Source organism: Lithobates pipiens, unplaced genomic scaffold (assembly GCF_037356315.1).
Source record: "Lithobates pipiens isolate NorthernLeopardFrog02 unplaced genomic scaffold, aLitPip1_a1.2 Scaffold_10, whole genome shotgun sequence".
Taxonomy (NCBI): domain Eukaryota; kingdom Metazoa; phylum Chordata; class Amphibia; order Anura; family Ranidae; genus Lithobates; species Lithobates pipiens.
The window spans coordinates 33076206-33092168 of NW_027507686.1; the positions used below are offsets into that span (position 1 = coordinate 33076206).

Consider the following 15963-nt stretch of genomic DNA (forward strand, 5'->3'; position numbering starts at 1 on the left):
GTGGGAGCCAGAATTATTGTTGGTTAGTAGGGGATCAAATACGGTACTTATTTCATTCACTGAACTCAATTTATAACATTTATATCATGTTTTTTCTGGCTTTTTGGTTGATATTCTATCTCTATCATTTAAAATACACCTTTTATAACAATTATAGACACTCCATTTCTTTGTAAGTGGGAAAACGTACAAAATCAGCAGGGTTCAAATCATTATTTTCCCCACTGTATGTATGTCGCGTCAATGGTCCTGCTAGATGGTGTGCAGGAATTTGCAGTTCAGGAATGTCAGTCATTTCTTTCACTGTTTATAAAGAACGTTTTGGTTTTTCAGCCCCATCTGATAAATATGTAACATTATTACTTCCTGCACAGTGAAGCTGTAAAAATCGTCTGTTCTTCATGAATCTCGGTGTGCTTTTGTGAATTTCTTCTTACAAATCTGTGCAGTAATCAAGTGTGAGACTTCCTGTAATAAAGACCACTCACTGCTGCTCTCTCTCCTTGTGCAGGGGGTCTGGTCTGGTCTCCGCCCCTCCTGTAGTTTTCTGTAGTGGGTGGAGCTTGCTGGGCATCTCCCACAGCTCTGCTCTGGGGCCTTATGTGAAGGAGGGGTGTAAGGAGCCACAATGGTATCTGACTGCCGTATGGTCATGTGAATACACAGCGCCACTGCCTATGTTGCCTATTTAAAGGACATCTAATGTGGGCTGCCACTGGTAAAATACCATTTGCCTGGCTGTTGATCCAAAAGCTTCCATACCTTCTGGATCCAGGATCCAAAACAAAGCATGGCACTGATTGGGGCTTTTCCCTGATCTCACTAGCTGCATGCTTGGTCCTGGTCCACAACTCATTGTATAGAAGCCAGAAACAGACAGAACATATCGCAGATCCTGTGTATGGTTGTCTCTGGACATCTTCTGCCCTCCAATCCGATGATACGACAGATCCCTGACAGGCTGGGTGAGGCTAGAAATTCCTCCATATGTTCTCTGCAGCCAGGCATTGCGTGTTCCTCCTCCCTGGCTGACATTTCAGATTACTAAATAAACTGTACACATTCCATTGATGTGTCACCACCTGGCTGCTCATTGTCCACTTCTTCTAGAGGTATGACATGTCCCTGTCATTAGAAAGATGTGGGCTGCCAAAGCTGATCTCGCCTTCTTAAAATGCTACTCGCCTGGCTGCTCATCAAGTTGAAATACCTAAGGCTACTGTTACACATGTACTGTAGATGATGCTGGGGGGGAACATATGAATACAATGTGCCTGGCTACTCCTCTACTATAAATGTTGGGTAGAGTTGGTATGACCCTAACTATTGCTGTTCAATATATAAGCTATAATATATGTATATTGATGATATTCACTCACCGGACACTTTATTACGTACACCTTGCTAGTACCGTTTTGGACCCTTTTGCCTTCAGAACTGCTTTAATTCTTCATGGCATAGATTAAACAAGGTGTTGGAAACATTCCTAAGATTTTGGTCTATAGTGACATGATAGTATCACACAGTTGCTACAGATTTGTCAGCTGCACATCCATGATGCGACTCTCCCGTTCAACCACATCCCAAAGGTGCTCTATTGGGATGAGATCTGGTGAGTGTGGAGACCATTGAAGTACAGAGACCTCATTGTCCAGTGGTGAGATGATTGGAGCTTTGTGACCTGGGGCATTATCCTGCTGGAAGGAGCCATCAGAAGATGGGTACACTGTAGTCATAAAGAATGGACATGGTCAGCAACAATACTCAGGTAGGCCGTGGTGTTTAAACACTTAAGCTCCGTAAGGATTTGCCACCTTAATGGCCAGGCCATTTTTTGTGATGTGACACTGACGATTGCACAGTCATGCAACATCGTACCCAAACAAAACTGACATCCTTTTCCCCCCCCACAAATATAGCTTTCTTTTGGTGGTGTGTGTGTGTGTGTGTGTGTGTGTGTGTGTGTAAATATATATATATATATATATATATATATATATATATATATATTACACTAATTTAGTCCTCAGTTTAGGACGATTTTTTCTTCTACATATTGTTAAAAAAAAATTGCAATAGGCGTATATTCATTGGTTTACACAAAAGTTATTGCATCTACAAACTATGGGATAGAGTTAGGGACTTTTATTTTTATTTTATTTTTTTTTATCGTTTTTAATGTCAGCTATCTGCGTTTTATTTATTTATTTTTTTGCGGAACTGCGACACTGCGGCCCACAAATTTGACCCCAAGTTGCACTTTTTGGGGACCAATGACATTATTACATTGATCAATGCTATAAAAATGCATTGATCAATGTATAAATGTCACTGGCAGGGAAGGGGTTAACACTAGGGGATGCTCAAGGGGTTAACTTTGTTCCCTGGGTGTGTTCTAACTGTAGGGCAGATGGGCTGCCTGGGACATGACAAAGATCACTGGGAACAGAAGATCTCTGACGTCATCTGGCAGAATGGGGAATTGCCTTGTTTACATTGGCAGTTCCCCGTTCTGCCTCTGTACACCGCAATCGCGAGTCGTGGGCATGCTCATGCCCTCTATCTCCTATGCAAAGATCGACGGACATACACCTACGGCGGTTTGCACGGGAGAGCTGACCAGTATGACGGGGGCTGGACGGCAAGAGGTTTAATGATGATCAATTAGTCTGCCAAGAAAATATCCCCCACACCATTACACCACCAGCCTGAACCGCTGATACAAGGCAGGATGGATCCATGCTTTCATGTTTATGCCAAATTCTGACCCGACCATCTGAATGCCACACTTGTCTGATCAGGAAATGTTTTTCCAATCTTCTATTGTCCAATTTTGGTGAGTCTGTGCAAATTGTAGCCTCCGTTTCCTGTTCCTAGCTGACAGGAGTGGCACCCGGTGTGGCCTCCTGCTGCAAGGTTCTGTGTGTTGTGTGGTCAGAGATGGTATTCTGCATACCTTGCTTGTAACGAGTGGTTATTTGAGTTACTGTTGCCTTTCGATCATCTCGAACCGGTCTGCCCATTCTCCTCTGACCTCCTACAAGGCATTTTCATCCACACAACTGTGGATATTTTCTTTTTTTTTTTTTTTTTTGGACCATTCTCTGTAAACCCTCTTGGGGTTTGTGCCTGAAAATCCCAGTAGATCAGCAGTTTTTGAAATACTCAGACCAGCCAATCTGGCACCAACATCCCTGCCACGTTCAAAGTGTTACAATGGCATCTGAAAGTGGGTGGAACATAATAGAAGTATAATAGGCAGCAAGTGAACATGTTGTCCCTGAAGATGATATGTTAAAAACAAAAAAATTGGACATCACACTTTGTGTATAGGGGCTGTGCAGCGACAGAACGGTCAGGGTGCCTACAATGGGCATGTGAACATCAGAACTGGATCACGGAATAATGAAAGAAGGTGGCGTGTGTGGTCTTGTCTGGTGCATGGAGGCAAGTGTTAAAAGAATCCTTGATCAAGCAAGATCAATAGGGGAATGTCTTCAAGTCTTTCATTCCATTGCAACACTGAAGATATTGGAGCTTTGTGACCACTTCAGGCCCGGAAAAAGTTACCCCTCTAATGACCAGAGCATATTTTGTGATACCTCACTTTAACTTACAATTGCGCGGTCGTGTGTCGTTGCACCCAAACAAAATTCACATCCTTTTGTTTGCCCATAAATAGAGCTTTCTTTTGTTGTTATTTGATCACCTCTGCGTTTTTTTTATTTTTTTTGCGCTATAAACAAAAAAACACTGACCATTTTGAAAAAAAAGCATTTTTTTTTACTATAATATAAAAAAAAAATGGCTTCCTCAGTTTAGGCCAATATGTATTCTTCTACATATTTTTGGTAAAAACAAAAATCACAATAAGCTTTCATATTGATTGGTTTGGGAAAAAGTTATAGCATCTACAAAATAGGGGATAGATTTGCCATTATTATTATTATTATTATTATTATTATTATTTTTATTACTAATATCAGTGGTCAGCGTTTTTTATTGGGACTGTGACATTGCGGCAGACCGGACACTTTTGAGACTATTTTGTGACCATAGACATTTATACAGCGATCAGAGCTAAAAATAGCCACTGATTACTGTATAAATGTCACTGGCAGGGAAGAGGTTAAACACTAGGGGGCAATCGGGGTTAAGTGTGTTCCCTCAGCGTGTTTTAACTGTGGGGGGGGGGGGGGGCTCACTAGGACATGAAAGATCACTGTTCCTGATTTACAGGGGGCAGTAGATCCCTGTCATGTCACTAGGCTGAACAGAGAAATGCCTTGTTTACATCTCCCCGTTCTGCTTCTGCTTGCCATGATTGTGGGCCACTGGTGGAAATTGAGTTTGTGGGACCCGCAGGCACGCCGCCCACGTTGGAGGGACGTATGGGTAAGCCAATTTGCGAACCCATGCTATTCTGCTGACGTACATCATTGTGCAGTGGTGGGCAAGTGGTTAAATGACTGCCCCACACATGATCAAAAAGATTCCCCAAACTAAAAAAAAAAAAAAAGTCGGTCTGCCAAATCGCACAGCTTATACCCTAGTTAAATGGAAAAAACTCACATCATTGCATGACCTACACTCTGCAAAACTCAGTCGTAACATACTAAAACCCTCGAGTGACACCATGTCCATATCCTCTTTGATCTACTCTCTACTCAGCTACCTTGAGGACTTTAAACAGAACACTAGCTACCAAGACCGTGCCACAATCGCACAGAAAATAAAAGCGAATGTGAACCAGCATTTTGCTTCATTCTTGCCAGTGCTTGTTTTTTTTTGGGGGGGGGGGGGGGGTTTCATCAATTCTGTTGTCTGTGAAAACCCTTGATGTGGCGCCTGAGAATATTCAGGAACTGCTTGAGATGGCAGAGGGGTATGCCTGCGGCGTAAGAAAATCCACATTGCCCCACTTACAAGATGAGCGGTGCAAATAGTTTACTGTGGTGGTGCATCTGGCTTTACTTGGCCGGTCATTGGAGGTTTTATGTATCTGTGGGGTTAAATTAGGGGGGAAAAAAATCAATTTATTCTCATTTTACTTTCTCTCTCTTACCACAACAGTCAGCTCTAAGTTGTCTCTCTATAATATACTACATGTGTGGCCCTTCCCAGGGCCAGCCTTAGGCCTTTAGGTGCCCTGTGCCATGGGAAAATTGGCAGTGCCCCTCCCAGTGACCACATCCCTCCTATATATATTTAGTGAGGTACTACTTAAATTCTGGGGAAAGCAGCAGCTGAGAGCTATTATGAAATAACTACCATTAGGAGTCAGTGACTAAGTGCACAACATGACAAACAAACGGCTATTACTTCAGAATAACAAAAGGTGGCAAACTGACTGCAAGCGAGCTTGTTAAAAAAAAAAAAAAAATACCTGCAATGTACAGATAAGACTGTTCTCAACAAAAGTGGAGTTGCGTGTACTGTGCTTACCTTTTGTATGAATTTCAGGATTAGTTGTCTGGAATGGAGGCCTCAGGCCTGTAATGCTGCACGGTGCCCTGGACGGTGGTCTGAGGAGGCCTGTAATGCTGCATAGTGGTCTGAGGAGGCCTGTAATGCTGCATAGTGGTCTGAGGAGGCCTGTAATCATAGCTCCCAACCGTTCGTGATTTGGAGGGACTGTTCCTGATTTGGAGCAATGTCCCTTTGTCCCTCATTCCTCCTGATTTGTCCCTCATTTTGGTCTGATCTATATAGATGTATATAAAATGCAATTTTTATCTTTCAAAATCTTTTTCTCAGTGCTAAACCTTTCATCCAATTTCTAAATTGCTGCATTTGTACATTTTAAGACCCCTTTCACACCGCGCCGCTATTCGGCCACTAGCAGGGCAGTTTTAACCCCCCCGCTAGCGGCCGAAAATGGGTTAAATACGCCTGCAAAATGCCACCAGTATTGCATTGCTGCCCCATTGATGTCAATGGGGAGCAGCGGTGGAGGAGCGGTGAGTTCAGCACTCCAAAGAAGCTGCTGGCAGGACTTTTTCTGACGCCCTGCCAGCGCACCACTCCATTGTGAAAGCCCTCGGCCTTTCACACTGGAATGCATGGAGCAGCTTTTTTGGGGCGGTTTGCAGACGCTATAGCGCATGCAAAACGTTCCAGTGTGAAAGGGATCTAAAACCCAATATAAAGGAATAGTATTGGTAGAAAAAAAGTCCTTGTGAATGTAATTTTAACCTTTTTTTTTAATTCATTTTTTTTTTTTTTTTATTTGGTTAATTCCCCTATGCCTACATACATTTGTTAGTAGGTGTCCCTCATTTCCATCTCAAAATGTTGGGAGGTATGCCTGTAATGCTGCATAGTGCTCTGGACGGTGGTCTAAGGAGGTCTGTAATGTTGCAAAGTGCCCTGGATCAGTGGCGGCCTGTCCATTCGGGGCGCCCAGGCAACGCCCCCTCTCTCCACACCACCCCCTATATAAATAATGGATAGATTCATGCATAGCATAGCATGAATGTATCCATGGCCATGAATATATGCTGTCGCAACACGGATCCTCAATCTGGCCAATCAGAAGCAGGTCTGAGACTCGTTTTCAGATTGGCGAAAAAGAGAAGAGTCACAATTGTCCACCGAGGAGAAGGGAGGAAACCGGAAGCCACCGATGCCCGTGGAGAGCAGGGGAAGGGAGAGGCGTTGCCGCTGGTCAGGGAGCAAGGGAAGCCTCCAGTATATCGCTGCATAGAATGGAGTATGTGCACCTGACCTGCCAGCCAACCGACTGACTGCTGGGAGGGTGGTACCGTTTACAGCCCCCCCCCCCCAAAAAAAAAAATTATCACTGGCCACCACTGCTCTGGACAGTGGTCTGAGGAGGCCTGTAATGCTGCATAGTGCTCTGGATAGTGGTCTGACAAGGCCTGTAATGCTGCATAGTGCTGGACGGTGGTCTGAAGAGGCCTGTAATGCTGCATAGTACTCTGCATGGCGGCCTGAGGGATGGCCTGTAATGCACAGTGCGCTGGGTGCCACTGCCAGTGGTCAGAAGGGGGCTGTAATGCACACACAGTGCTGGATGGTGGACTGAGGGGAGGCCTCAGGCCCGCTGTAATTGTATTTTACACACTGCCTGCTCTGCTCTCTGTTCTGGACGTAGTCGCCTGGCTGGCGGTCGTCTCGTGAGTCGGGACTCGGGCGTGGGAAAGTCTCGTTGGTGGTGCACAAAGTCGCTTGCTTGCTAGAAGCAGGCGAAGCTCCGTGAAAATGGGAAGTTAGTTCAAATTAGCACTGGCTGCCAGATACCACAGCATACCTTCAATCTAGTGTAGCCCCCTGTAGTTTAGGCAGGGAGCTCATCCCAAATTTACTTGCCAGGAGTAGTTACAGGAGTAGTTATCCTTGGTTTCTCCCTAAGTTTGGTCTTGTTGCATTTTTCTCTTCTACCACTAGGTAGCTGGGTACTTGGTGGTACTAGATGTGAGAATGGCAACCCAAGGTCAGGTTATGGGTATGTGGGGTATCTCAGCCAATGGGCAGGGTTTTTTTTTTTAATCCCTTGGCCTGCTGGGAGAACCTATATATTTGGGTGGAGTCAGGTGATCTGTTATGTGCCACCTGGACGGCTGTCTGGGTGGACTTGTGCATAGCTCCCAACTGTCCCTGATTTGGAGCAATGTTCCTTTTGTCCCTCTTTCCTCCTCATTTGGGTCTGATCTATAAAGCTGTATATAAAATGCACTTTTTATCTTTCAAAAGGATTTAGCACTGGGAAACACTTCATCCATATTATAAATTGCTGCATTTCTAAATTTTAAAAGCCAATATAAAGGAATAGTAGTGGTAAAAAAAAGCCCTTGTGGATTTAATTAACCTTTTTTTTGGTTATTTCTTCTTTAAGGGGGTGTCCTGTGCTTACATACATTTGCTAGTAGGTATCCCTCATTCCCATCTCAGAATGTTGGGAGGTATGCTTTTGTTGTATTGCCTGGTCTACTAGGCCAGAGATTGGGCCTATCCTGGGCAAATCTAGCCTACCGAGAAGCAACCAAAAGTGACTGACGGTTCTGCCGGCCGGAGAACCTGTTGTGGTCGGAGGTAGAGGGGAAGCTGTCGCCAGTAAGGGACTATCCACCTTATTACCAGGGACCACAGTGAGTAACTGAAGCAGGTACCGGAGCAGTATTCTCACCAACTAGAGATGGTGAAGGAATCAGGAGGCTGAATCAAGCCAGGGCCTCCGCCAGCGGAGGTGACATTTGCAGAGCAGCCTTGTGTGTCAAGCCAGGGACCGAGCGGTCCAGTGGGGTGAAGCTTGAGAAGCATCTTGAGTGCTAAGCTAGGGACCCAGCAGAGAGGGAGGGTGACTCTCAAACACTTGAGACCCGCGCTATAGCCGAATGACGGCTACAGCGCGGATCTCCTTTTCCGGGACTAGTGCACGAGCGGCCTTGCACGCCCCCTGACTCGCCTGATCACCGATCCGTGCAAGGGGTCGATCCCGAACCCTTGTCACGTGATCAGCTGTCAGCCAATGACAGCTGATCATGTGATATAACGGAGCCGGTAATCGGCTATGGCCAGGAGAATAAAAAAAAAAGCCGATCACCGGCGGCCATGATCGGGACATCAGTCCCGATCACGGCCAGCCCTGCTAGTGCCCACCTGCCCCCTGCCAGTGCCACATTAATAAAAAGTGCCACCTAGCAGTGCCCACAGTGCCACCCAGCAGTGCCCACAATCTGCCTTAACAAATGTGCTGCACCCCAGTGCCACATATCCGTGCCCATCAGTGTCATCTACCAGTGCCTAGCAGTGCCACCTATCAGAGCCACCTATCAGTGCCACCTATCAGTGCCCATCAGTCCCATCTATCAGTGCCACCCATCCGTGCCACCCATCCGTGCCACCCTATCTGTGCCCATCTTTGCCCATCAGTGCCGCCTTAACTATGCCTATCAGTGCCCACCAATGCAGCCTATCAGTGCCCACCAGTGCAGCCTATCAGTGCCGCCTCATCAGCGCACTTCAATGAAGGAGAAAAATTACCTGTTTGCAAAATTTTATAACAAACTATTTAAACATGATTTTTTTTTTTTTTGTTTGTTTAGCAAAAAATTAAAACTCCCAGCTGTAATTAAATACCACCAAAAGAAAGCTCTATTTGTGGGAAAAAAATGATAAAAATTTCATTTGGGTACAGTGTTGTATGCCCGCGCAATTGTCATTCAAAGTGCATCAGCGCTGAAAGCTGAAAATTGGTCTGGGACTGAGGGGGGTTTAAGTGCCCAGTAAGCAAGTGGTTAAGGAAGATACTACGTGAAGATTGGAAGAGATCAAGGGATTCAGTGGTAGTGAATTGGTGGGTCTAATGAGAGAGACCGAGCTCAGTGTACGGAAGAACTACAAGGAGGAGTTGTAGTGAAGCTTAAAGAACTGTTACGCTTTGTGTTAGGAACTGTTAAAGACTGTTGCCATAGGAGGCAGCATTTGTGCACATGCAGACGTGGCTTCTAGCTGGAGGCCTGTTAATAGAAAGGACTGTTAAAAGAAATAAAACCTCTTTTGCATCCAAGAAGTGTCTGGCGCCCGATGACTTTCACCATCTTTGCACCCACTATGCCTCATAACCCACCACATACAGAAGGATATTGGCTATCCCTGGAGGTTCTCATTAGACTGAAGGAGGCCTGGGACCTCGCTACACTAGTGCAGTCCCATTTTTATCTATGAAGACCTCCATAAATTGATGATGACCTCCATAGTGAACAATATTTGATCAGTTTTTCTATTTGATAGATATTTAAGGATTTCAATTATAGATTTGCACATGTACATTATATTAAAAAAAGTATTGGGACGCCCGCCCTTACACGCACATGAAATTTAATGGCACCCCAGTCTTAGTCAGTAGGGTTCAATATTATTATGCAATATTATTATTAACGATTTATATAGCGCCAACAGTTTACGCAGTGCTTTACAATGTATAGAGGGGACAACGCAATTGCAGTACAATACAAAAGGTACAGGAGGGCCCTGCTCGTAGAACTTACATTCTAAAGGGAGGGGGTGGTGGTACAAAAGGTAATAGCTGCAGAGAATGAGTTGATGCGGGTGTATACAATACAATATTGAGTTGGCCCACCCTTTGCAGCTATTACAGCTTCAACTTTTCTGGGAAGGCCATCCACAAGGTTTAGGAGTGTGTCTATGGGAATGTTTGACCATTCTTCTAGAATCTAGCACATTTGTGAGGACAGGCACTGATGTTGGATGAGAAGGCCTGGCTCACAGTCTCCGCTTTTATGATCCCAAAGGTGTTCTATTGGGTTGAGGTCAGGACTCTGTGCAGGCCAGTCAAGTTCCTCCACCCCAAACTCGCTCATCCATGTCTTTTTATGGACCTTGCTTTGTGCACTGGTCCAAATCATTTGGTGGAGGGGGGATTATGGTGTGGAGTTGTTTTTCCGGGGGTTGGGCTTGGCCCTTTAGTTCCAATGAAGGGAACTCTTAAGGTGTCAGCATACCAAGACATATTGGATAATTTCATGCTCCCAACTTTGTGGGAACAGTTTGAGGATGGCCCCTACCTGTTCCAAAATGACTGCGCACCAGTGCACAAAGCAAGGTCCATAAAGACATGGATGAGCGAGTTTGGGGTCGAGAAACTTGACTGGCCTGACCTCAACCCGATAGAACACCTGTTGGATAATTTATAGCGGAGACTGCGAGCCAGGCCTTCTTGTCCACATCAGTGCCTGACCTCACAAATGCGCTTCTAGAAGAATGGTCAAACATTCCCATACACACACTCCTAAACCTTGTGGGTCAACTTAATATTGAACCCTACCAACTAAGACTGGGATGCCATTAAAGTCCATGTGCGTGTAAAGGCAGACGTTTCTTTATATAATGTGAGAAAAGGATCCCGGGGATGCTTGCTGATGGGGGGGGGGGGGGGGGCCTCTATTTAAGAATAATGTGTTTGGATGTTGGGTAACCCTGAAGAAGGGAGTGCACCCTCGAAACGCGTAAAAGAGGACACACGCTTGAGGTTGAACATTTGAGCATTTCCTGTACCCAGTGTGTAGAGCAGGCCCCCCCATAGATGAATTTCATAGTACATGTGTTCTCCGTATATTTTTGTGGGTATGCTAAGATATTGCAATTCTTCTGCCGCACTCTGTCTGCCCTATGATGAGGTATAAGGATTTCCTTGAGAACTGTAAGGCCATAGATATCACTATGTATTCCAATGGGAACCCTCCAATGACCTCTGGATAGAAGAATGTTACTAGGATTGTATCCTCTCATCACCCCAGAGCTGACACATTGTATCTAATTGTATCCTGTGCAATAAATGTTTGATTCATATCAGTGCATTCATGTCAGTGTCTGTAGATTCTAATCCGTGTCTTTTACCGTGTTTCCCCGAAAGTAAGACAGTGTCTTGCTTTCTTTTTATCCCCAAAAGCCCCACTATGTCTTACTTTCGGGGTATGTCTTATATTGGAAAAAAATTGTCGAATTTTTTGTTTTAACCATAAAATTAACATTTATTAACAACCTGAACAGTATTGTATTCACCACAAAACAGTTTTATAAAAGGAAGTGCCAAGAATATCTTGTTACAACATTGCATAACATGTAAAACAATGAAAAATGGTAAGAACGAACAGTGGAATACTGGAAGATAAAACAGATTTATGTGTGATACAGTACCACCTGCTGTATTTAATCCAGTGTGACACCTGCTGATACCCACTGGGTTACATACAGCAGATGATACCCCAGTATGCCAGTGTGTATGTTTTACTGATGTATGATTAATACTGTGTGCATTACTGTATTTTAAGCAGGAGGCGGCAGTGACAAGTGCAGGGGACGGCGCGGTGACGTATGGAGAGGGGGACGGCTCAGGCGTGGGCAGGAGGCGGCGCTCATTAAGATCAGAGGGAAATGGCAGACGCGGCGACGTATGGAGAGGGGGACGGTGCGGACGTGGGCAGGAGGCGGCGCGCAGCTAGATGAGAGGGAGGCGGCAATACCCCCGTGTTAATCCGAAAGTAAGACATATGTCTTACTTTCGGGGTACGGCTTATATTAGCCGACCCCTCTGAAACTCCCGATATGTCTTACAATCGGGGGTGTCTTACTATCGGGGAAACAGGGTAGCTCTATGTTGGTGTTGTTTTTAGATTCCTATCAGTGTCTCAGTAGTAGGTTCTCTGTTGGTGGGTATGTACACTGCTGTCATTGGTGGATATGCACACTACTTTCATTGGTGGGTGCGTACACTGCTGGCATTGGTGGGTATGTACAGCACTAGCGGAGGCCCTATTGAATAAAGTAAAGGGGTTCAGAGACTAGGAGTTTCTGTAGCAGATTTTGCTAATATATAAAAAATTCTCAAAAATCTCCTTTCTTGCCGCAAGCGGACGACCAGTGCAGCATACACTGCTGGCATTTGGTGGGTACTTACACCGCTGTCGTCGGTGGTTACCTACACCGCTGTCGTCGGTGGTTACCTACACCGCTGTCGTCGGTGGTTACCTACACCGCTGTCGTCGGTGGGTACCTACACCGCTGTCGTCGGTGGTTACCTACACCGCTGTCGTCGGTGGTTACCTACACCGCTGTCGTCGGTGGGTACCTACACCGCTGTCGTCGGTGGGTACCTACACCGCTGTCGTCGGTGGGTACCTACACCGCTGTCGTCGGTGGGTACCTACACCGCTGTCGTCGGTGGGTACCTACACCGCTGTCGTCGGTGGGGGGCCTACACCGCTGTGGTTGGTGGGTACATACACCGCTGTGGTTGGTGGGTACGTACACCACTGTGGTTGGTGGGTACGTACACCGCTGTGGTTGGTGGGTATGCGCACCGCTATCATTGGTGGGTATGTACAGCACTAGTGGAGACCCTCATGACCCCTCGCCTGCTGTAGATATTGAATAAAGTAAAGCTCTGGGGTTTGGGGACTAGGAGTTTCTGTAGCGGATTTTGCTAATATATAAATAATTCTCAACTCTCTCCTTTCTTGCGGCAGGCGGACGACCAGTGTGAGCTGAAGTCGGTTGAACATGGCGATGATGTTGTACCATTGACGGCGAAGGAAGCGAGCCGTCTGAGCGAGGAGGAAGTGATAAAATATTTACATGTGAGTCTCACTTCAGTTTTATTTGTTAATCCGGCAATCAGCCATTTTCATTAGAAGCCGCGATCAGGATGAGGCTCGTTGCTGAAGGTGGAGTTCATGTATTGTATTGTCAGGAGAAAGTTGCCTGTGAAATTACGTGACCATGGAGGGGTGTGGAGGGATTTCAGGTGAAATCGGACGGCTGTAGACATTCCACAATCATATCTGCTCACCTGTCATAGATCTGGGATCAGCAACCTTCACTGATCCATGTCCCAGGAAGTCCGATCACATGGAGATTTGGAGGAAGCCAAAAAATCTAGAAGAGACTTTAGGAACACAAATGGGAACAGAATAGTGTTTAGTGTCACTTTAAGTGTCATGTTCACAAATAGCAGCAGCGCGCCGGTGAACAATGGCGCATTGTAGAATTGTTTGTTTTCAGTCCTTGTACGCATTGCTGTCCTGCTAATGAAGGTAATTATATAATTGAGTTTAACCTGTCATTAACCGTACAACCACAAGTGCATACATCGATTATCTGCACACAAAGCCTGATCAGTCCCAATGCATGCACCAGAGTCCTAAGATCAGTCCCAATGCATGCACCACAGTCCTAAGATCAGTCCCAATGAATGCACCACAGTCCTCAGATCAGTCCCACTGCATGTATCTCAGTCCTCAGATCATTTCCAATGCATGCACCGCTATCCTCAGATCAGTCCCAATGCATGCACCACTGTCCTCAGATCATTTCCCATGCATGCACCGCTGTCCTCAGATCATTTCCAATGCATGCACCACAGTCCTCAGATCATTTCCAATGCATGCACCACAGTCCTCGGATCAGCCCCAATGCATGCACCACAGTCCTCGGATCAGCCCCAATGCGTGCACTACAGTCCTCGGATCAGCCCCAATGCATGCACCACAGTCCTCGGATCAACCCCAATGCATGCACCACAGTCCTCTGATCAGCCCCAATGCAGGCACCACAGTCCTCTGATCAGCCCCAATGCAGGCACCACAGTCCTCGGATCAGCCCCAATGCAGGCACCACAGTCCTCGGATCAGCCCCAATGCATGCACCACAGTCCTCGGATCAGCCCCAATGCATGCACCACAGTCCTCGGATCAGCCCCAATGCATGCACCACAGTCCTCGGATCAGCCCCAATGCATGCACCACAGTCCTCGGATCAGCCCCAATGCATGCACCACAGTCCTCGGATCAGCCCCAATGCATGCACCACAGTCCTCGGATCAGCCCCAATGCATGCACCACAGTCCTCGGATCAGCCCCAATGCATGCACCACAGTCTTTGGAACAGCCCCAATGCATGCATCACAGTTCTCGGATCAGTCCTAATGCATGCACCACAGTCCTGAGATCAGCCTTAATGCATGCACCACAGTCCTGAGATCAGCCGCAATGCATGCACCACAGTCCTCAGATCATTTTCAATGCATGCACCACAGTCCTCAGATCATTTTCAATGCATGCACCACAGTCCTCAGATCAGCCCTAATGCATGCAACACAGTCCTAAGATCAGTCCCAATGCATGCACCTCAGACCTCATATTAGCCGTGCAGTCCTCAGATCAGCCCCGGTGCATGGCCCTCGGATCAGCCCCAAGCCCTCTACAGGGTACCGGTGCAGATGTACGGTCAGGCCTCACCTGCATAACACACCTACACCCTCAGCCACAGGCATCAGAGAGTGTGGAAATGACTTTATAAATCATATCCTATTGATCTGTCAGTTGCAGACAATGGCAGTGGGTGGCAGTGCAAAGGGCATTGTGTGCCCGCCAGGTTCATATATGGGATGGGTTTGCCGACACCTGTTAGAACCAATACACTGTATCACCAGCCCGTCCTCTGCCCTCTCATCCTGACGCTCTCTCCATTTACAGGCGGACGTGAACACTGGACTGTCTGAGTGCGCGGTTCTCCAGCGGCGGGTGAAGCATGGCTGGAATGAATTTCAGGTGGACAGTGCCGATCCAGTGTGGAAGAAATACCTGGGACAGGTAAGCTATGAGAAGGACATTGATCTGGTTATGCCATTCAGAAAGTCTTTCACTGTACTTGTTGGCAAAACTGCAGCCTCTGGTCACACGATTCCGTGGAGTCTGTATAATATAAACTCACATTACAGACTCATTCAATTACCTCTCTGACTTCACCCAGGATCCATCTGAATGATTCCACATCCCGGCAGGGTTAAACGGTCGCTCCATGCAGCCTCTAAAACGCTGCGGGCGGTAAACCCCCGGTGTCAAGGAAATTAAGTGGATTCAATTTCACTCTCAGTGAAGGAAGAGAGGAAACACTTAGCAAGTTTCTGCATTCTCTGGTAGGGGAGAGATGTCTGTATCCACTTCTCTGCACACTTAGACACCGTCCCCAGGGCCAACCGTGCAAGCACCTTCTCTCAGCCAATCACAGGCTGATGTGTAATAATTTCTTCACAAGTCTTGAATAATGCAGCACCGTAGGGAGGGGCGCCTACACTGCAGCAGCTGCGGAGGGACTACAACTACCAGCAGGGCCTGCCACATGTAGGGAAGGGGCGGCCTCAAGCAACAAAAAATTAAGTCTGAAGATGAAAAAAATCTGAGCAGCATTTGATTTTAAAGTGCAGCACAAATCAATACATTTTACCTCCGAGATCCAGGGAGAGGGCCTGATATAATCCATAGCTGACACATTAACCTGTCCCCACCCACTTCTACTGCATCAGGTGGATAGCACGACTCATGCAGGAGCAGAGCTGGGAAATCACCTACTGCGATATAAATGTTTAATTAGAGTGTAAGCTCCTCTGGTACACAGACTGACGTGACTGGCTCTGTGTTC

At 46.4% G+C, this 15963-nt stretch overlaps 1 protein-coding gene across 1 annotated transcript in view; it reads left to right on the top strand.

Annotated features, from left to right (window-relative positions):
* ATP2C2 (ATPase secretory pathway Ca2+ transporting 2) overlaps nt 1-15963 on the top strand; it is a 132906-nt gene that overhangs the window by 27700 nt on the left and 89243 nt on the right. Inside the window, exons 2-3 of the mRNA XM_077453414.1 lie at nt 13011-13121; nt 15018-15134. Of these exons, the coding sequence (XP_077309540.1) occupies nt 13011-13121; nt 15018-15134 (228 nt within the window). The remainder of the gene's footprint in view (nt 1-13010; nt 13122-15017; nt 15135-15963) is intronic.